The 20962-nt window shown below is 47.5% G+C and overlaps 1 protein-coding gene across 2 annotated transcripts in view; it reads left to right on the forward strand.

The window, feature by feature from the left end:
* The window catches only part of LOC147628961 (uncharacterized), a 62984-nt gene that overhangs the window by 36256 nt on the left and 5766 nt on the right, over positions 1 to 20962 (forward strand). The window contains exon 3 of one of the 2 annotated variants that reach the window (XM_086812136.1): positions 14010 to 14209. The exons of the other annotated variant lie outside the window; for it this stretch is intronic. Within the exon in view, the coding sequence (XP_086668262.1) occupies positions 14010 to 14209 (200 nt within the window). The remainder of the gene's footprint in view (positions 1 to 14009; positions 14210 to 20962) is intronic. 2 annotated transcript variants of the gene reach the window in all.

The raw sequence follows: 20962 nt of genomic DNA on the forward strand, positions 1-20962 counted from the left end.
TCATTTACATGAAGGTGGACATTATTAATAATGTCGGGCATCACATGTGTTATGGGCATTTTATTTAGCATTGAGGGCCCGTGTAAATGAAAGAAATGAAGGGGAAAGTTGCCAGCCCGCCTCCACTAAAAAGGAAACCTACCGTTTATGTGGGCTTTCCAATAATGATTGTCGAGGTGCTTTGGTTGGTACGGTACTTTCCAGGTGATGGCTGAGCGATAATCTTCCTTTGAAGACCTGCTGTACGACAGGTTCCAGGCGTTGTACCCGTTGTACAGCTCTCATCCACTGAAGCACCTGCTGCACCATTATCTACCTGTTGTCTTGCCCTTTCCTGGCTGCTGTACCAGTGTGTACCAGCCGTACGATTTTGTACCTGCTGCACCATTCTCTACCTGTTGTATGGCCCTTTCCTGGTTGCTGTACCATTCTGTATGATTTTGTACTTGTACCATTTTGTACTTGCTGCACGGCTGACTCCAGCTGTGGTACTTGTACCATTTTGTACCTGCTTTATGACTGGTTCCAGGCGTTGTACCTACTGTACAACTCTCATCCACTGAAGCACCTGTTGCACAACTGATCCCAGGCGTCATATTTGCTGTATGGCTTGTACCTGTCAAGAGCTCATGAAGCATTGGTGCAGATTCTGAGGATCTGGGGACTTGTTGCTGAAAAGAAAGACAGAGGGAAAAAGCTTATGGTTGGTTCTATTACAAGAAGAGACACTGGGATGTGGTCCTTGGAGTTCCTCTGTGGTGTGACATGTTGCTGATTTTTCTTTTCCCTTTTGTCATGGACTTGGGAGAAGATTTACTTCTCTTCCCTAACTGATGGTTTGGGAATGGGAAAACTTGTCTTCATGCATGCATTGGAAATCTGGTGCAAAGCACCCTCATACTTATACTGAAGAAATACTCATTGGAATGAAATTTTTTTCTAAAGGGGGAGGGGAGCGGGTTTATATAGGTGTGGAGAGGGGGTGCGTGTGCACAGAGGGAGTGCCAGCAGGCGAGGCAAGTGCGTCCGGGTGGGGGCATCTGGGCTAGTTGCATGGGCGGTGGGTGTGTCAGAGGGAGAGCACTACCTGTCTAGGAGGGGCCTGGAAGGGGTGTATGTAGGGGGGGAGAGGTGGGAGCAGTCCGTTCCGACCCCAGTGATGTGTTGAGAGAGCTTAGCTTTTCTTCAGTGTGATTTTCTCATTTAGTTGCAAGTGTATTCAAACTAGGATCGGTACTACGTGGGTGCCGGAGCTGTTATAGTGGTATTAGAGCCTAAGACATCCTCCATCCCTCTTCTACAACTTGTAACATGAAGTGGAAGTTATGATATACTATGTAATCGATATTAATTAATTCAACTTTAATAATCTCTTATCTTTGATTAATTGGAGATACTTTATTCGGTCGACCCGACTAAACTAATTAGAAATAGATGGTTCATAATAGAGCCCAAGATAGAAGAGAAATACCAACAGGAGATCAAGAATCAAGAAGACTTTTTATCTCCAACAAATTGAGGAATTGAAGGAGGAGCTCCTTCAAAAAGAGAGTTTAATTGAGGAGTTACAGGGGAATCAAGAAAAGGTTTGTTTGGTCACAAGATTTCATGATAGGTTGGGAGATTGGGCCAGGCAAGAAGGGCTTAATCCAAGAGAGGTGGCCATTGCTTTCTTGCTAGAAGAGGCTTACCAGTTATCTTGGAATTCCTCAGGGGTATTCATTGAAGAACCTAAGGACAAACATGACTCACTTATTAAGTTTCAGGCCCTCGCAAACTACCAGGTACACACTTCACAACCAAGGATATGCTTTACTGATGTGATCAGTAAGTCCGTCCTATATGTGACTTGAGCCAGCTCTTTCTCCGCAGTGTGTGATAGTTGTCTAACTAGGAGCTAAGTGGTATATAGTCACTACTTATGGCTGGATAGCCTTCATTTGAGGATTCTAGTGTGACTAGATCTGGGCTCATCTTTTTAGATGAGAACAACCTTGCCTTCTCGCAAGGAGTCTTCATGATGTTAGAAGTCATCTCTTGTCTAGATTTATACACCAGGGCCTTTGTTGTGGGTGTGCCCGCCCTTATCAGGTGTTTTATCATTTTTCCTCACTCCCCGTATTTTTCCCCTATTTTTTCCCATTTTTCTGTGGCATGGAAGGCAGTCTAGTAGTGGCAGGAGGACCCTGAGCCTGGCCGACTGCATCTGTGACATGGCCGACTGCAGTGCATGAGTCGTGGGACTCTACTGGTGCTGGCCGACCCATTCTGATGCTGGCCGACTGTGATTATCCAATCGTGGAGGTTCCTGTGTCCAGTCGGCTGCCCTATAGTTAGCAGGCCGACTGCTGATGTGGGGGCATATATATAGGCCCCCAGCCCCATACCACTATTTGTATCATATTCGGGATCTTCTTGTGTATATCAGAGCAGAGTTACACGCCTACATCTCTCTCTCTCTTGTGCTGTTTTTCTGCCTGCGTTTTTTGCTCTCATGTTCGCAGATCTGGTCATCATCTCCGCTGCGTATTCTGACATGGTATCAGAGCCTAGGCTCTAGATAGGTCTTGGGATTTGTGTGAGCAAGAGGGGGACTGTTTTGTGGCTGATTGGTGGACTGTTTTGGACCGTTCGGGAAGAGGAGAAGCAAGAGGAAGGCGGGCTGATTTGCTGGACAGCCACTTGCAGGTTTTAGTTCTTCTTTGTTCCCACCCACCCACCCCTTTCAGAGTACATCCCCGCTATGGCAGATCTGTTTGAGATGGCCGAGAGACATGTGAAGATTCCGACACTCCCCACGTTCCCGGTAGACCGTCAGTTGGACGGGAGCAACTACGGCATATGGAAGGTGATGATGGAATCCGTTCTGGAGTCCTACGATCTCGCCGATTTCGTCGTTGTTGGTGTTCCACGGCCGGAAGTAGAGGAAGGGGAGTTACCGTCAACCCGAAAGGACCGGGAGGCCCAGACACAGATGTGGGATCGTGTCAACGCCAGGGTCCGTTCGTTTATTTTCTTCAACTGCACACCACAGGTAATCAATCATGTAAAGCATATGACGCTGGCCAGAGGTATATGGCAGCATTTGGCCTCACTTTACAACAGGGTATCGCCCATGAAGAGGATTTCCTTGGAAGTACAGATGCGGGCTATGAGCCTTGCAAAGTCGTCGACGATGCGGGTGCATGTTAACAAGCTGCAGGCTCTTCAGCAGGAAGTTCTTCAGGCTGGGAAGGAGATATCGTCAGAGGACATGGCCATAACGTTGCTGTCACACTTGCCCTCTTCGTACTCAGCATTTTACTCGTCGTTGATTACCAGTGGTAGGCTCAGCACCATCACGTGGGAGGAGCTTGTGCCCATGGTCCTGGACCAGGAGGAACGATTCACGAACCCTCCTTAGGGTGGAGGTTCGGAGGCCTTTACTGGCCAACGGTCGAAAGGTCGTAACTTGGACAAAGGGAAGGCTTCATCGGAGAAGTCTTCTGAGAAGAAGTCTGACGCTGACCGTGAGAAACTGAAGGCAGAGAGGACCTGTAATGATTGTGGCGAGAAAGGCCACTATTGGAGGCAGTGTCCCAAGCGGAAGACCAAGACAGGTGAAGACTCCTCAGCAGCAATCATGAAGACTCCGGCTTTTGTGCACCTGGAGGTGATGGACACCGATGCTTCATTTTTTTCAGGCAGGGAGGAGATTGGAGGACTCTCCGCAACGGATACTCGGGAGTGGATTCTCGATAGTGGTGCTTCCATGCACATGACTCCTTCCCGTTCTGGTTTACAGGATCTCTGCAGGCTTTTTGGTCATATTCTTACTGGGAATACGTCCACTATCCCAGTTCACAGTGAGGGCAGGATGGAGATAGTTCCCGATGGCAGAGGGGGGAAGCATTCCTCCCAGGTGTTGTATGTTCCGGCGCTTGGTTTTCATCTGTTGTCAGTGCATCAGGTTTGCAAGACTGGCGTACGGGTGGAGTTTGATGAGCATTTTGTTGCTCTCCGGGACAAAGCAACAGGCCAAGTGGTTTGGGAAGGTGGAGTGGAGAATGGAGTTTACAGGCTTTCAGCACTCTCTCTCCCAGGTCCTCAGGTTTGTGATGAGTGGCAGTCTGGTAATGGCCACTTAAGTGTGGATACGCTGCAGGTGCAGGCTTTCCAAGACCAGGTGGTGGATAGCTTGCCAGTAGATGGCAGCAGTTGGCAGGAACTCTCCAGTACTGATGTTGGTAGTTCTTGTGTTCGTCAGTCAGAGGAAACTAAACAGGTCACTTATGCTCTGATGTCTCGTAGTATTCGGGACAAAGAACCTCTTGTAGATGAGGATGTTCTTTCCACGGGGACCTTTCAGAAAGCCAGGCAGGTGACAGGTGCTTACTTGCAGAAGGAGGTGGTTTCTCCAGGCTTTGTGGTTCCGGATTCAGAGTTGGTGGTTGACAGGTTTCATCAGGTTTCCAGGACTTGTTTGTGCACCGTAACAGGTGCTGATCCTTGTGAGCAGTGTGATGTCTCTGTGACTCAGAAGCTGTATGGTTCATTGATCTGGTTGATGGACACCAGATTGGACGGGAGCTTCCTGATGAGGCGGTTGAGCTCATGGTTGCAGATGTCTCTTTGGGAGGGAGGATTGCGTTTCCTGTGGTTTCTGCGGCATGCGAAGGATCAGGGACTCTTGTACACAGGAGGGGGATTGTTGGATGGAGTCCGACTCCACGGTTGGAGTGACTTGGTTTGGGGAGGAGATCCGGACATGAGGGGATCTACTTCAGGCCCAGGAGCAGTTATACGAAGCAGTTGGAGACAGTCATCTTTTGCCTTGTCGAGAACAGAGGCAGAGTACCGGGCTGTTTGTGATGCTATTTGTGAGGTGGTGAGGATGCAGAGGTTGCATAGCAGGTTTGGGCTTCCACTGGAGGAACCCATGGTCATCCAGAGGCACTTTGTTCGTGAACAGATCGTTGCTGATGACATCTTGCTAGAGTTCTGTTCGACGGAGGACAGTATGGTGGACCTCTTCACGAAGTCGCTCTCTGAGGATTTGCTCAGGTGGCACCCCAGCTCCCAGTGGTTGGTTTCACAGCCAAGAGAGCTGAGAGGGGGTGTTAGAAGTCATCTCCTGTCTAGATTTATACACCAGGGCCTTTGTTGTGGGTGTGCCCGCCCTTATCAGGTGTTTTATCATTTTTCCTCACTCCCCGTATTTTTCCCCTATTTTTTTCCATTTTTCTGTGGCATGGGAGGCAGTCTAGTAGTGGCAGGAGGACCCTGAGCCTGGCCGACTGCATCTGTGACATGGCCGATTGCAGTGCATGAGTCGTGGGACTCTACTGGTGCTGGCCGACCCATTCTGATGCTGGCCGACTGTGATTATCCAGTCGTGGAGGTTCCTGTGTCCAGTCGGCTGCCCTACAACAGGCCGACTGCTGATGTGGGGGCATATATATAGGCCCCCAGTCCCATACCACTATTTGTATCATATTCGGGGTCTTCTTGTGTATATCAGAGTAGAGTTACACGCCTACATCTCTCTCTCTCTCTCTCGTGCTGTTTTTCTGCCTGCGTTTTTTGCTCGTGTTCCGAGATCTGGTCATCATCTCCGCTGCGTAGCTAGAGAATGACATGTTTTCATGTCCTGTCTACAGGGATGTGCAAAGGGATTGGCAGTGTTGGGGATGCCTGGCATTGCATGTTGCCTATCCTAGTGGAGTGCCCTTGTAGCTTTTGTGTTCACATTCATTTAAATGAAGGTGGACATTATTAATAATGTTGGGCATCACATGTGTCATGGGAGTTTTATTTAGCATTAAGGGCTCGTGTAAATGAAAGAAGTGAAGGGGAAAGTTGCCAGCCGCCTCCACTAAAAAGGAGACCTACCGTTTATGTGGGCTTTCCAATAATGATCCTCTTGAACCCATTAAAGCAAGTCGAGGTGCTCCCTATTCGGGCATGATCAAACTGAAATCTGGTGCAAAGCACCCTCATACTTGTACTAAAGAAATTCTCCTTGGAATGATGTTTTTTTCCACACGCGCGTACGGGGGAGGGGGGCGTTCCGGCCCCAATGATGTGTTGAGAGAGCTTAGCTTTTATTCAGTGTGATTTTCTTATTCAGTTGTAAGTGTATTCAAACTACTTCTTGGGTGCTTTAGTCCCCTAATCTCAGGGCTCCCCAACCTTGACCAGATTAGGTCCTAATCACGAGGATTAGTGTTAGGTACATAACATACTTCCCCTCCTCCTCTCTAGGAAACAAAATCTAGGAATCTCCTCTCTAAACTAGCAACTGTCTCCCAAGTCGAGTCCTCCACCGCCCTTTCTTCAACTTACCCGACAAAAAAATCCATCACAATACTTTCCCACTTCCCAAAAGGGATCTGTAGAGGATGTAACAACCCTCCAGCTATTAGACGCTCTGCCTTATTTACCTGGAATTGATGACACTTCACCACATAGTCCTAGACTTCTGCCTTCATTTAAGCCAATAAAACATCCGTTTTTACTAAATCATAAGTCTGATGTACCCTTGGATGACTTGCTATAGGAGAGTCATGACATTTGTAAAGAATCTTTCTCCTGATCTCAGCACAATCCGGTACACAGACTCTTATCATCTCGGAACAATAATCCGTTCCGGATCAAGTACTGACTACCAACCACCCTAATGGATGGTATGACCCCAGAGTGCTCATCTAAAACTGCAAAGCTCCTTGCCTGAACATGCTACCAATACTGACTAAAATGCCCATTTGCCTACATAGCCCTCTCAAGGAATCATACAAGTTAGCATGAATCTCAGTGAAACTCAAAAGATTCACCTCTCCAATCCGACTCAAAGCATCTGCAACCCGGGTCAAACTACCCTTCCTATACCGAATCTCCATATCAGAGTCCTGCATAAGCTCTACCCACCGTGCCTTCCTCCCTCTCAACTTAGGTCTATCACAAATGTACTTGATTGATTTCATGGTCAGACAAGACTAAATAATGTCTCCAAATTTTCGATGTGTGTATCACCACATACGACTCTTTTTCTTGAGTATGCCACTTGACTTGTCTATCATCAAGCGTCTTGCTTTCAAAAGTCATAGGTCACCCCCCCTAGAATAAGGCAGCTCCAATCACATAATCATTGGCATCAGTCTCAACCACAAAATGGTTGCCTAGGATTTGGTTCGTAAAAGGAATAGTCAGATTCGAATAATCGATTACTTCACTGACTTTTTTAGTAGAAAGATAGAGAATCCCAAGAATGCTCAAAGTTGCCTCTCTGTTCGAGGAACTAGCCAATCCAACACCTACTGGATCCGCTCAAGATCAATGCTCATAAGATCCCAAGAAATCCGATAACCTATGTGAGCTTCTTACAGAAAAACTCGCACTTAGAAAAAGCAGGGTTAGGGGAGCCCTGGGATTAAAAGGAAGTAGGTTGATACAGGCAGTTAAGGCTCATGGTTAATAATACCAAGTATACTAGCTATTTATGACCAGACAGTTATTTATAGCAACAGTAGCCACTATATAAGTGAGACTTGGGTTATTATTATTTAGAGAGAGAGTTATTCACTCTATGGTCTGTGATGGACCAGGATTAACATTGGGAACATGATAGGATTTGACGGATCATGGGCGGACATGCGGAAGGCCTCAACAGGCAGGTGTTGGTGGTATACTACAGCATGAGTGTTTTATCATCAGTTCATATCTTGGGACAACAGCCCACTCATTGCTACAACACATCTGCGTTTTTCTTCTACAGTTCTCCTTGGGACAGCAGCCCTCTCCGCTCACCATCTCACATCATTGGGACGGAAGCCCTCTCTGCTTATCTTCATCGACACTACTCGGGATGACAGCCCTCTCTGCTCCTCTCCACCACTCAGGTATTGTAGCACCCTTGTCACCGCAGCTTGCACCACTTGAGTCTTGCACCACTCGGGATTCTTTTGCCCTCACATTGTCATGTGCACAGTGTGTATCTACCGTGTGCTACACGCACACAAGGCTAGCTTCGAGGTTGGGGAAGCTTGGAGCTAGGCAGGCTGATTGGCGAGCTGAGTTAGGGATAGACTAACGGGCGGGCACCCAAGTATGGACGGGCGGGCGCCCAAGTGTGGACGCTTGATGACCTGCCAAGAGCCTATAAAAGGGTGGCCAAGGTTAGTGATTAGTCATATAGAGTCTCGTGTGTCTTTGTGAGAGTTCTATGGTCAGGAGCCTGGATCTAGTGCAGACGTGCCATAGTCACAGGGGACGGAGGGGACGGCAGCTTGGAACGTCGGGACGGCGATTTGGGACGGACCAGGGACGGGGACGGACGGACGTCCCCCACGGCACGTTTCTCACAGGGGACGGCGACGGGGACGGCGCAGGGACGGGGACGCCGGTCGGGGACGGTAGAGAGCCGTTGCTCGCCGTTTGTTGCCGTTGCGCCTGCCGTTTTTTGGCCGTTGCGCTTCCCGTTTCTAGCCGTTTATGGCTGTTGGCTCTCTGAGGCTTGGCCCTCTCTCTCTCTCTTGCCCTTGAGGCTTTCCTCTCTCTCTCTCTCTCTTGCCTATCTATATAAGAACAAGCCTCTACAAGGCTACAAGCACACACAAGTTCACAACTCTCAAGGCTCAAGCTTCTTCTCTCTTCCACCTTCCACCTTCCAAGTTCCAAGCCTCGCCGCCCTACTATCTAGATTCTAGAATCTAGACTCTCTCTCTCTCTCTCTCTCTCTCTCTCTCTCTCACCTCTCCCTCAAGCCTCTTGAGTCTTGAGTCTTGACTCTTCCAACTTCCAAGCCTCTAGGCTCTCTCTCTCTCTCTCTCTCTCTCTCTCTCATTCCTCAAGCCTCAAGAGTCAAGCCATCTTCAACCATGGCATCCTCCTCTCTTTCATGGTATCATCGCTCCCGGTTTAGCGATTCCTTGTGTTGCCCCAAATTCAGCCCTATTTACAGTCCCTTCACCTCTGCGTTTTTCTCAGATTTGCAGTCCTCTGGTTGTTGCTTTTTCTGGATAGCTTCTGCTGGTTGTTCTCCTTCAGTTTGGCTTCATCGCTTGCAGCCAAAAGGTAACTTTTTCATCAGCGTTTCACTTCTACTTGGAGTTTGGATCTAGGCGGCCTGTTTTTTCAGGACAACAGCCCCTCTTTGGCTGCGTTTTCCTCTCCGGTGGACATTCGCTTGTGCAGAGGGGGATTGTGGTGGTTCGGGCTTTGGTGGCACCCTTGGTAACTGTGGAGGACACTTCTTCTTCTGAGATTGTGTGTTTTTTCTTGAGGAGAGCCCAAGCTACTGTCCTTGCTGATGCCTTTCCTCTTGCACCCTCTTACAACATATTCCTAGGCCCTATGTGGCTACCTTTTCTCTCTCTATCAAATCTACATTTTTTGCTTCCCTTTTATGGTGGCCTCTAAGGTTGGAGGTACAGTCAACAGAAGCTTCTGCATTTTTTTGCTGCAAGAGGATTTTTGGGTGCTGTCCAACCTCTTAGGGCTGTGTTTTGGTGGGAGGAAGGGACCTACATCAACGTTTTCTGATTTGGACAGTTTTTTAAATGAGGTTTGGTCCTATTGGTTGGATCAATGATGATAGCTTCAGATTTGTCTCCTGTACCACTTTCTTGTTATTTCCTAGATGAGGCAGACAAGTTGGATGGTGGTAACTTTTAGTCATGGAAGTTACAGGCTACTTCTATTTTTAGGGAGTATGATTTGATGGAGTTTCTCTCGTACAAAAATCGGTGCTTGCCGGACCTTGCCTCTGCGGAGGATGTGTTGGTGGAGGAAGATTGACAGACATATCTATGCCTTTCTCCTCCTGAATTGTCAGGATTCGGTTATTCGACACTTCATCTATGCTCCTGATGATGCTTCTACTTTCTATGTGTGGCAGTTGCTTTGTGACCTGTATGGTGATGCCAGTGATCGGCAAATGGTTTCTACTTCTGGGTGTTATGTAGCCAGTGATCTTGTGGATACTTCTTTTGGAGATGTTCCTGCAGCGAAGGATAGTGGGCTAGTTTCGCTCACTGCATCTGAAGAGTTTGTTTCTCCTGTTGCCTTGCCTTCAGTTTCTGTGCATACTTCTCCTTGCCAGGATGATATCTCTGGTAATGTTTTTGAGGAAGATAGTGGGCTATCTTTGCTCACAGCTTCTGAGGGGGATTTGTCTCTTATTGCTTCGCCTCCAACTCTTTCTTTGTCAACCAGTGACCAGGATGTGTTGCTAGTCCCTTTACCTTCTATAGAGGAGTATGCTTGTACGCTGTGTGATGCTATTGAGGAGGCTACTACTACTTCAGTTACCACTACTGTGAATGTTCCTATTTCCCTTACTGTGTATGATTCTGGATTGTGGTCAGGTGTGTCCATGACGGTACCTGGGGGGGGGGCAGTGGTACTTCCAGGGATTGAAGGATTGGGATTTGGATTTGGTTGGGCTTGTGGAGTCCCGACATCAGTTTTCTAAATCCTAATTTACATAAACCCTAATTCTATCAAAAACCCTAATTTTGGGGTAACCATAGTACATCTATAGACCTCTTCTTTGGGTATCTTTTGCACCCAAAAGTCCCAATCGGAATACTTGTTGAAAACCCTAATTTACAGAAACCCTAATTTCAGCCGGGAGTGGAAATGGACCCTTGAAAGTGTAGACATCAACCATACGATGGTTGTACTCAAAGGCAAGAAGCGGAATTGCGGTAAGAGCTCATTTAAGCTCTCTTTCACTTACTCAAGATCCGAATACTAGTCATTATGGTCCTTTGTCTCGGTCTTTGGCACACACAATGTTTGTGTATGGATGCCAATGGAGCATAGTTGCATTTGATTAGCAATGAGGGGTCGAGGAGTGAGACTGAGAAATCAAATGGAAGCTATGGAAGCAATCAACCGCATCAACAACCATGTTTGCAATGGTGTTTTCATTTACATGAATGCCTATGGACAGTTTGGCATGTGAATGCCCATGAAGCTTGTAACAGGAACCTTGATAATACAATCTATTACAAGGGGGGTCGGCCCTTTCCGACCCTAGTACAGTGTGCAAGTGATTTCAATTATCAGCTTTGTTAAGCTTCATTTTGTGGTGCCATTTTCAACTTGTTTAATTGTGTTTGCTTCAGTGTAAGGCAAGATTCTGCTTAACCCCGAACGGGGGAGTCTTAGCATCCACAGGGAAGGTCCCATTTGAGATTATATATGGCAAAGTGGTTCTACCTCCCATCCTTCGCACTAAGGATGAGATCTTTGCTGCTGATGAGTATGTAAGAGATCTTGATGTAGCCTTCGCACAAGTATGGACAGCCATTGCTAGGTCTCAAGATAAGCATAAAAAGGTTGTTGACAAACATAGAAGGCAATTGGACATCAAAGAGGGAGATTGGGTATTGCTGAAATTTGAGAAAGCAAGACTTTGCAAGAGGCCAGGTAAAGAGGGAGCATATCCAGAGCTCTCTGCTAGGGTATTATGGTCCTTTCAAAGTAATCATGCAGATCAATGAAGTTGCCTTTAGGTTGGCATTACCTAATCATTGGAAGATTCACAATGTTTTTCATGTGAGTTTGTTGCGGAAGTATGTGGAGCGAGAACCGCAAGAGCTTGTCATGGAATAGCTGCTAGAAGTTGATGAACTAGAAGAAATACTTTAACCAGAACAGATAGTCTTTCACAAGGAGGGAAAGCTGGCTACAAGCAAACTTTCCAAGCAATACCTTGTTAAGTTTAAAAACTATCGATGCAAAGTGGGTTGACGAGGGCTTCTTTACTGACTATCCACAGCTTCTGCAGGCGTACCTCCATGCTTTTCAATTGAGGACAATTGTTTAGAAGCCCGCGAGATGTCATCATTTGGCCATTTATATGGTTTTTCCCAGTTTCTGATGCCCAAATGTGGCTAGTTTCTCGTGCCCAAATGTGGATAGCAAGTTGGAAAGGTACGGTAAGATATGCATTCAGGTACGGGTTGAGATTTTGAGGTACGTTAAATACGTAAGGTCCGTAAAAACATAAAAAATATACTATATAGTGAACATATATATACATTAAAAATATACTATATAGTGTACATATATATACAGAAAAATGAATGAAAAAACAATTCATTTCGGAACATTCAACAACAACACAATTACCAAAATGAGAGCTCCATCTGTCAACATGTTTCCTTCACTATCATACTCTCAGCTTTGGCTCGCAATGGCGGTGACCGTAGCGGCTGGCACCGCATCATCATTCTCTCTCGCTGCAATGTCTGTATTAATGAGAGGAATGGCTATGTTCACACTTTGCATAAATCAGCTAAAATCGGCGACGACGGCCAGCCTAGGGTTTTTTTTTGGCCCAAAATGTTTTTAAAAACTGCCACTTACTTGTCAATGAGGTGATAGCTCAAGTGGTGAAGGTGTTTGCCTTGGACCAAGAGATCTTGGGTTCAAAATCCCCTTGGTGCTTTCTCGACAGCATCGCCTATGGGTGGATAAATAAGCGGCTACAGATGGTGAAAAATTGGTAGTTACAGGAGGATTTTGGGGACCCTGTCATGTACGGATCCGTACAGTACGGTACAATACCGTACTGTACACTAAAATGTACCTTATAATAAAGTACGTACGTATGTACGGATGCAACCTTATAATAAAGTACGTACGTACGTACGGATGCAACCTTGGTGGGCAGGTGTGGATCCGAGTGTTTTGGGTCCTAGTTTTGCGCTTTCTGATGTGCCACAGATTCGTGCCTGGAAATGCTAGTGATGTACATCGGAGATTTGTCCATAAATCAAGTGCACATGCACACATGTTCGCATGCTTGACATTGTTTTCGTGTGTTTGCCTTGCTTGCTATGAATGTCTAGTTCACGAGCCTAGGATGCCTGCCCGTGAACCGTGCAAGTGCCTTGTATTCTGATGTGTTTTGTGGCCTATGATTAGGTGGTAAGTATGCCCGAAACCTTTGTTTATTTCATTAAAATCTCTTTGTAGTGAGTGTTATAACCTTGGCAGGTTCACATTGGGAGTAAGTGAGTGGGCATTTAATTAAATGTTCTTGGGGCCCAACCCGGTGGGCACCCCTTTGGGCACTCACACCACCAAGGCTTGTGGAGAGGGCCTTTCACCTATACATGGACCATCCACGTGTTGGTGGGTTGGTGGAAATTCAACGAACGCATGCTCATTGGAGGGATTCATGAATGGTTCTTTGAAGGGAGGAGGTGATGGAAAGAAACAGCATCGTTTTCTTTTCGCTTGGCTGCCGACTTTATATAGACAGGTTGCCTTCATTCCAGGTTGCTAGCTGGCTGATTTCCTTTGCTACAGGTTGCTGCTGGCTGCCAACTCTCCATACTCAGGCTGCTGGCTGCCGACTCTACATACACTTGTGCTGCTGGCTGCTGACTCTCCATACTTAGGTTGTTGCTGGCTGCCGACTCTCCACACACAGGTTGCTGCTGGTTGCCGGCTCTCGATGCACACAGGTTGACTTCCACACATGCTGCTGGTCACGTGCTGCAGGTTGGCTCTTTTTCAGGTGCTGGTGGTTGCTCCTCTACAGGCTGTCGCTTTTGCTACAGGCAACCAAGCTGCTTGCTATGCTACAGTTTGGACAACATTGACATCTTTCAACGGATTGTCTCCTGGTGCATTTATGGAAAATCTGGCTTAAAAGCCCGTGGAATATTGTACCAATAAAATACTCCAATAATATACTTGGTATTGATTGAGGGGGGGAGGGGGGGGACCTGGGATTCCAGCCCCAGTGTGGTGTTATAGAGCATCTTTCTATTTTCAGTTTCGTCTATTGTATTGAGCTGTCGTAAGGACCTTATGTGTTTAAGTGTTGCTAAATCATGATATGGTGCTCAATACGAGCTTACACATTGAGGGGTGTGTTACAGCTTCAAAATCATGGGCAGAGGTTCATTAGTGCCGGTTGTGTGCATAGTTTTATTTACTGGGAAGGTTTTATCTTATGGTGAAGTCTGAATGCGAAGAGTTGTCTTAAAATAGTTTGTCTAACTTTGCAGTGGGAAACAAGTGATGACATAGATAACAGTTCAGAGGACAAATCGCCATCTTGTTCAAGACATATACACCTTCCAAGGCTTCGGACAAGACAGAGCTTCACTCAGCCAGGTGGCATATTCACCCGCAATCAGCCACGGAGGAGGAAGTTCAGGAGATGGACTCAAGAAGAGGAGAATATTCTTAGAAAAGAAGTGCAAAGGTAAAACCTCTGTTTATCGTATCTATGTTTGCAGAAAAAGTATGAGATGCATTACTCTGAAGCACAGCAAACAAACTCTGCTCTTCTTTTCATTTGTGGTGTTGGCCGCCTCCCACTCTTTGGCATACTGTCTGAGGCCTTGGGTGGTGGGCAGATAATTAGAAAGGAGATTTCTATTAAGTATGAAAAAATTTTACAAATGGAGATTTCACACCAAAAAAGGTGGAGATCTCAACCAATCAGGAGCCCTGTGCTGCCAATAGGGTCCCAAATGAGAGGACGTGAAAAAGATACCAATGTCCCACTCTCTCATAAACTGGCTGCGCTTCCTCTCCGCAGCCCTCGAAGATCCATGGATTCTGGCCCAGGTAGCCATGATGGTGTGAATAATATCACTCCAAATCCTGCAAAGACATTGAGAAACAAGAACGGGAGTACCCTCAATGGCCTCGGTGCCTCTAGCCTTCCAGATATTCCAGGCTGAGATGTAGCAATAATCTAACCTCTGTGTCAGAGGGACAAAGTGTGAAAGTGGCAAATCCTGAAGACAACACTGCTGAGCAACTCCTTGCCTAACCATAATGGCCAAGCTCCTGTTAGTCCCCTCGAATCTCAGCTGAGGCCCAGACTGTGTCAACCGAATGATAGAACCAAAAGAAATGATAGCATCCCTCTTAATCCTACCAAAGAGGTGTGCAATCCCCGACCAAACCCTCTGTGGTTCCTTGCATTCCCATAAACAATGGTAAACTGACTCCGAAGCTCCTGCACATCTAGGGCATGCTGGGCAAGCACCAGTAACTGACCTCCACTGATTGGTGGCCAGACCACCATGAAGAGAAACCCAGATAAAGGAGGAAATCTGTGGCTTCCTATAAGAATGCCAATATCTCCGCCAAAAAATCCTCTGAATGTCAGTCGAAATGCCATAAGATTCCCAATGGGGTCTAAGAGTAGGGACACTCTGAATGTGTCCCAAGATAAGATGTATGGCATTCCGCACCGTATAACTAAAAAAAGGCATGCTTTTCAAGGGGTTACAAGCATCCTTCCACACCCACTCACCAGGGTTCCAATGCAAATGTCTGATAGGGCAACCACCATACAACCAAAGGCTAACACTCTCTGTGATCATCCCTAGGGGGGGGGGTGCGGGTGTCAACAAAGACGTGCTTCCCTAACCTGCCAACAACTCTGACTGGACGAATCTGGGGGTCCTCAATAAGGTCCTGCACGTCACATCTCTCCAACTGCCATCCATCCTATACAGAAAAAAAGACCGGTACATCATCCTCCCTAGGACCCATAACCTGAAGAGGAGCACCTGTCCAAGAAAAAACCCCGAACCAAGAATGATGACGGTCTTCCAAGAAAGATCCAGTAATCCAGTGGTTGGGAATGGCTGCATCAATCTGTGCAATCCTCCGACTAGAGCCTCTCAAATGTTGCGTGAGATCCAATCTCTGTACCTCGGTGAGGCTCTGAAACCTCTTCCAAGCCAACACTGTAGGGCAAAGGGTCTCCCAGCCAGCCCAAAGAATATGCATAGCTGTCCCAAGAGGCCTACCATGCACATCTAAGATCAAGTCATTCCACAGAATGGGCTGCCGGTTAACTCCCTCCGCTGAACACGGGGGATGTGTACCAAAAAACTCCTCAGGCAGTCCCAGGCCCATAGGAGGCACCTAACCAGTGGGGATGAAGGGGAGCGGTGAACTGCATCCGAAAAAATAAAGCGTGAGCTGAGAGTCCAGTCACCTCCGCGAACAGGGACACACTTCGTGATCTACTGCATGAGAAAGTCCTTCCACGGCTTAGTGCCGCCTGGAAGAAAGTCCCTAACAACCAGCTTACATAGCAAAGCCTTACATTGCACCTCAGGGTCAATGATATTCAATCCCCCTTCTTGCTTAGGCCTGATAATGGTTTCCCAAGCAACTCTAGCCTTGGTGTGTGCATTTCCATCAAGCCCTGACCAAAGAAAGTTCCGAATAAGGCGACGAAGCTGGCCAATGCAGCCCTTATGAAAAATCCAGCACAAAGCGATAAACCAAGTCGTGGCTAGCAAAACTTGGTTAACCACCAAAGCTCTAGAGGCCAAGTCGAGTTTCCTCCTACTCCAGTGATGAAGTTTGCTTTTAATGCTTAAGAGCACTGGAGCAAACTGTTGTGCAGGGGAGATGTCAACGCCCACATGACAACCAAGGTATCTGGCAGAGCATCCTCTCTCAATCCAAGTAAAACCAACATCTGTACCCCAATCTGCAAGAGGAGAATCACTGATCCAAAAAACAACTGACTTATGCCATCTTCTCAAACTCTTTTCATTTACCAGGTTCCCTACGTTCCATATTTGAGTTTGTGTAATTCTACCCCCAAAAAAATCAAAAGCAGGTTTTACTGCTCGTCAATTACTTGATGTTGTACATGTCAACTCATGTTTCCAAAAACCTAAGATATGCAGTAAAATCTGATTCAATGTTCCTTTTTCATAAAAACCAACAGAAAGATGCATTCAAATACCAGGGCAAGCATAATTAACAAAAAACAAACTAACCTCTAATAGCTTTGGCTCGCTGCCTGCATGCAAATAATGCCCGACCCGTTCCTTCTCGCGTTTCAAACACTCCTCTGCCTGTAGGCAATAATGATGGTGAATTGATAAAGACGTGAACTTAGTATGCATGATTAGCCAACTCTGTTCTGAAAAATAAAGACCTTAAGCATGTAATCTGGGCATGAATCTTCTTCAATCCAAGAAGCAGCCTTTCATGAATAGTATGCAGCAGTATCTTGCAGCATGGACTAGACTTCGCCCACTCGACAGCTTCCCAGAAAGAAAAGATGTTATCACATCATCATTTTGAGCAATGAGGCCCAATGTTTTATTGTTTTGAAGTGGCTCAGCCTCCTGCTCGATCTGTGGTTCTAGTTCTAGTTCTGGTTTGGCTTCTGGCTCTAGCTTTGGCTCTGGTTTTGGTTCCAGCTATGGCACGTGAATATTAGGTAATGACACCTTCTCGAAAATACCTGTTTCTGTGATCACGTCTCCTGAGAACTCGTCTCTTTTCGTTGGGTCAACGCTCTCTACTTCACAACCCTAGGTGATTCCTCCTTGGCCTTTGTTGATGCTGCCATGAACTGTGTCCATGTTTTCTTGAGTTGTGCTCATCTTTGCTCATACAGAAGCTGGCCTCGACGCGCCTCTTCCTGAAGCTTTACTTGATGTGCTTCTTTCTCGCGTTGCCGATGGTCCTCTTCTATGAGGTGTTGCCTAAACTCGGCGATGATTTGTTCGTATTGGGCTTGGCGTTCTTGTTCCCTTTTGTATTGTTCTTCATCTTCCGTCTCCAACGACTCTGCATAGTCTCATACTCATGCCGTAACTCTTCGTTGGATAAAGTCTTGAGAAAGTCATCATCCATTGCTTCTGAACTCATGATATTGTTTTGCTGTTTTTTATCAGCCCAAAAACCCTAACCCTAGAGTTCTATATGCTTTCTAAACTCCCTAGGATCATGCTAGGCTGAAATTTATACTTTCTAGTACTATACTATGCTAAAGATGAGCAAAAGCTGATGCAAAAACGCGGATTTAACGCAAAAATGCAAACCCTAATTCAGCATGCACAAAACGGGCTATCCTAGGATGACCTAAGCTCTGATACCAATGTAACATGCATTGCGGAAGTGTGTTCATGATTAATGCTAATCCTATGTTTAACAAAGATAGAGAAGAGAAGGAGAGATAGACCTAATCTATTTTATATTGCCAAAACATGCTATATATACAATGATCTTGTTGATTCACAGCTTCATGATGCATACCAAAGATCCTTGTAGCCCTCTACTTGCAATTGGACGAGAGAAGCTCTTGTTGATCCACCACTGTGTCCTTGCTGCCTTGCAGACTTTGAAAAATGGATCCTCTTGATCTTTGAATGATGATTATAATGAATGCCTAATGATCCTATTTACAAGAAGAAGGTATGAATTCGTAATCAAGTTGGTTTTACCTATTTTTCTCACAAAACGTTGTCCAAAAAGTCATATTTTGTGTCCTAACTATGCCCAAAAGGTGTCCCAACCATTGGGCTATGTCTTGGGCACTTCCAAGAGCCTGTGGGGCTGCTAAATCTGCTCTAAATCTGGCCCTAAATCTGCCCATATATTTGCTAATGAGAATATACATGTCTATGAGCATGGGGATTAACGGATGCACATGACCAAGCCCCTATCCCTTATGCCCCGCTCGCCTCAGCTCCCCGGGAGGCCCTGGCAGTCCCCTGGCGCTCACCTGCAGTCCGACGGACACTGAGCACCAACCTTGCTCGAGCACCGCAGAGGAGACTTACCATGCCGATTCGGGCTTCACGGATATCCTCTATCCGCAGTCGGCTGAGTCGTCTCGACACTCGACAGTGCTCGGAGGCTTTTGATTACTCCTTCACATGGCTTTTTGGAGCAGAGGGCCCCCATGAGCCAGCACCCATCAGAGTTCATGTAGTGATACCTCCGGCCCGCGGGGAGGAGGCACTTGATTCAGCAGTGGCCTTCTCATTCCCTCTCTGTAGCCCTCGCGACCGGGAGTGGACTCTGGATCTCGCTCTTAGCACTTTGAAGACTCAGGCAGTTGAGTTTTCTCACCATGTGAGCGATCTGGAGGTGACAGATGTGATAGGCCGACTATGGGAGTTGGCTCATTTTTTCTTTGATCCCGGGAGTGTGGATGCCTCAGGGATTCGACATTTGGTCGTTCGCATAGTGGCAGACTTAGCACACGACCCTGGATATGTATGCATTCACGAGGTTGCTCTGTCTGAGCGGGAGGCAGTTGCCATGGGACACAGCCACTGGCGCCTGATCCGAGATTCTTGCAGCACACCGGGTGGGCAGATTCGTAGCCGCTCGGATGGGGACTACTCTCCATCCAAGCCGCTTGCGAAGGCCCGCCGTACGGCTGAGACAGCATCCACCTCAGCAGGTCATCCATGAGGATCATCTCATGGAATGTACAGGGCCTTGGCGGCGCACATTATATACGTTATCGTGGTTGTTTGAGGCAGGAGCTTCATAGATGCCTGGTTGGGGGCAGTATTGATATTTTGATGATGCAGGAGCACCATTTGGGTGAGAGCAGGATCCGGAGATACGGTTCGGTGATGCATGGTAGATGGGACACCTTTTGGTCTGCAGGGTTTGGCCCCTTGGGTGGGGAGGGAGGAGTATGTATGGTCATTGCGGATGTATGGCGGCAGGCCATTGTGGATCGCGGGATCATTGTGCCTGGTAGAGCACAGTATGTCATTCTGAGGACGCATGATGAGCTATTTGGCGTGCTCAATGTCTATGCGCCCAACCATGCTAGTGCCAGAGCAGAGTTCTGGACCCAGGTTACGGATGCATTGCCAAAGGCCGCACATTGGTGTGTCGGGGGAGACTTCAACATGCTTGACGACCCGGCCAATAGGGTGGGAGGCAGTCATGTTACAGTGCACGGCACGGAGCCTGCAGCTTGGGAGCGATTTTGCATGACACTGAGGATCACTGATGCATGGCAGCATGAGGCCTTCTCCCGCTCTCAGGACAGTCTTAGTTTCTCTCGGTCGGATCGCCGGCAGGGAGGGACCAATCTATCACGGATTGATCGCTTCTATGTGGGCGACAGGTTAGGGGAGCGAGGGTGCTCCGTTGGCATTCTCGTTGGCACCTCTTTTTCAGACCATGCGCGAGTTATTTTGACACTTGAGGAGAGGACACAGGAGACCAGCTTGCAGTTGAGGATCCCAGAGAGGGTACTTACAGATCCTAGTCTCGCTGAGGACATTGAGAGGATATGGCATGATAGTCAGAGCTCTGACCAAGATGCAGCAGGCCTGTGTGCCCAGGGACTCATCGAGCTCAGCTCTTTTTTGCACGCTGCAGCCTTGACACGGCTGGGAGAGACTCGCGAGCGGGAGCATCGTTTGAGACGTAGCCTTGCTTCGCTTCAGCGCCTTCAGGAGCAGCAGCCTACATGTGAGTGGGTGGCGTCCCAGCTGAGCCAGGCACGCCAGGAGGTTAGAGAGGCAGAGGAGCAAAGACATGAGTTTTACTATCGTCGCCAGGCCTCTCAGTGGACGTAGCTTGGTGATAGAGTGACTGGGGAGTTTTTTGAGATTACTGGACCCCGCCATGCTCGAGCAGGAGTCCGCCAGCTTGGGAGGCCAGACGGATCGGTAGCCACTGAGCCCGGGGAGATCAGAGCCATTGCCACTGAGTTCTATAGAGACCTGCTTTCAGCGGAGCGAGCCAACTGAGGCTCGGGATGCTTGCAGACAGACTGTGTGGGCCCATGTGCAGAGGAGGGTCACAGATCGTATGCGTACAGTTCTGGGTGAGCCTCTTTCAGAGGTTGAGCTTGCTGAGGCCTTGAGGGCCCTTCCGCGCCATAGTTGCCTTGGGGAGGACGGATTGACGCCTGCCTTGGCCCTTTTTTATGCGCTATTGGGACCTTTTGGGGCCAGGCCTCCGCAGGGACTTTCAGTATGTTTTGGACACTGGGGTGATGCCACAAAGCTTTTCAGAGGGCTTGATCTTTCTTATCCCCAAGGGGGAGGGAGTATCAGATGATATTCGGCATTGGAGACCTATTACGATCCTCAATACTGTCTACAAGGTCTTAGCAAAGACTTGAGTTTGAGGATCCAGCCCTTTCTGGGGGAGTTGATTAACATTTTCACCTTCTGGGAGGCGACGGCCTGAGCTAGATTTC

This window comes from Cibotium barometz, chromosome 18, assembly GCF_041138505.1.
Source record: "Cibotium barometz isolate CiBa-2024 chromosome 18, ASM4113850v1, whole genome shotgun sequence".
In the NCBI taxonomy this organism is placed as follows: domain Eukaryota; kingdom Viridiplantae; phylum Streptophyta; class Polypodiopsida; order Cyatheales; family Cibotiaceae; genus Cibotium; species Cibotium barometz.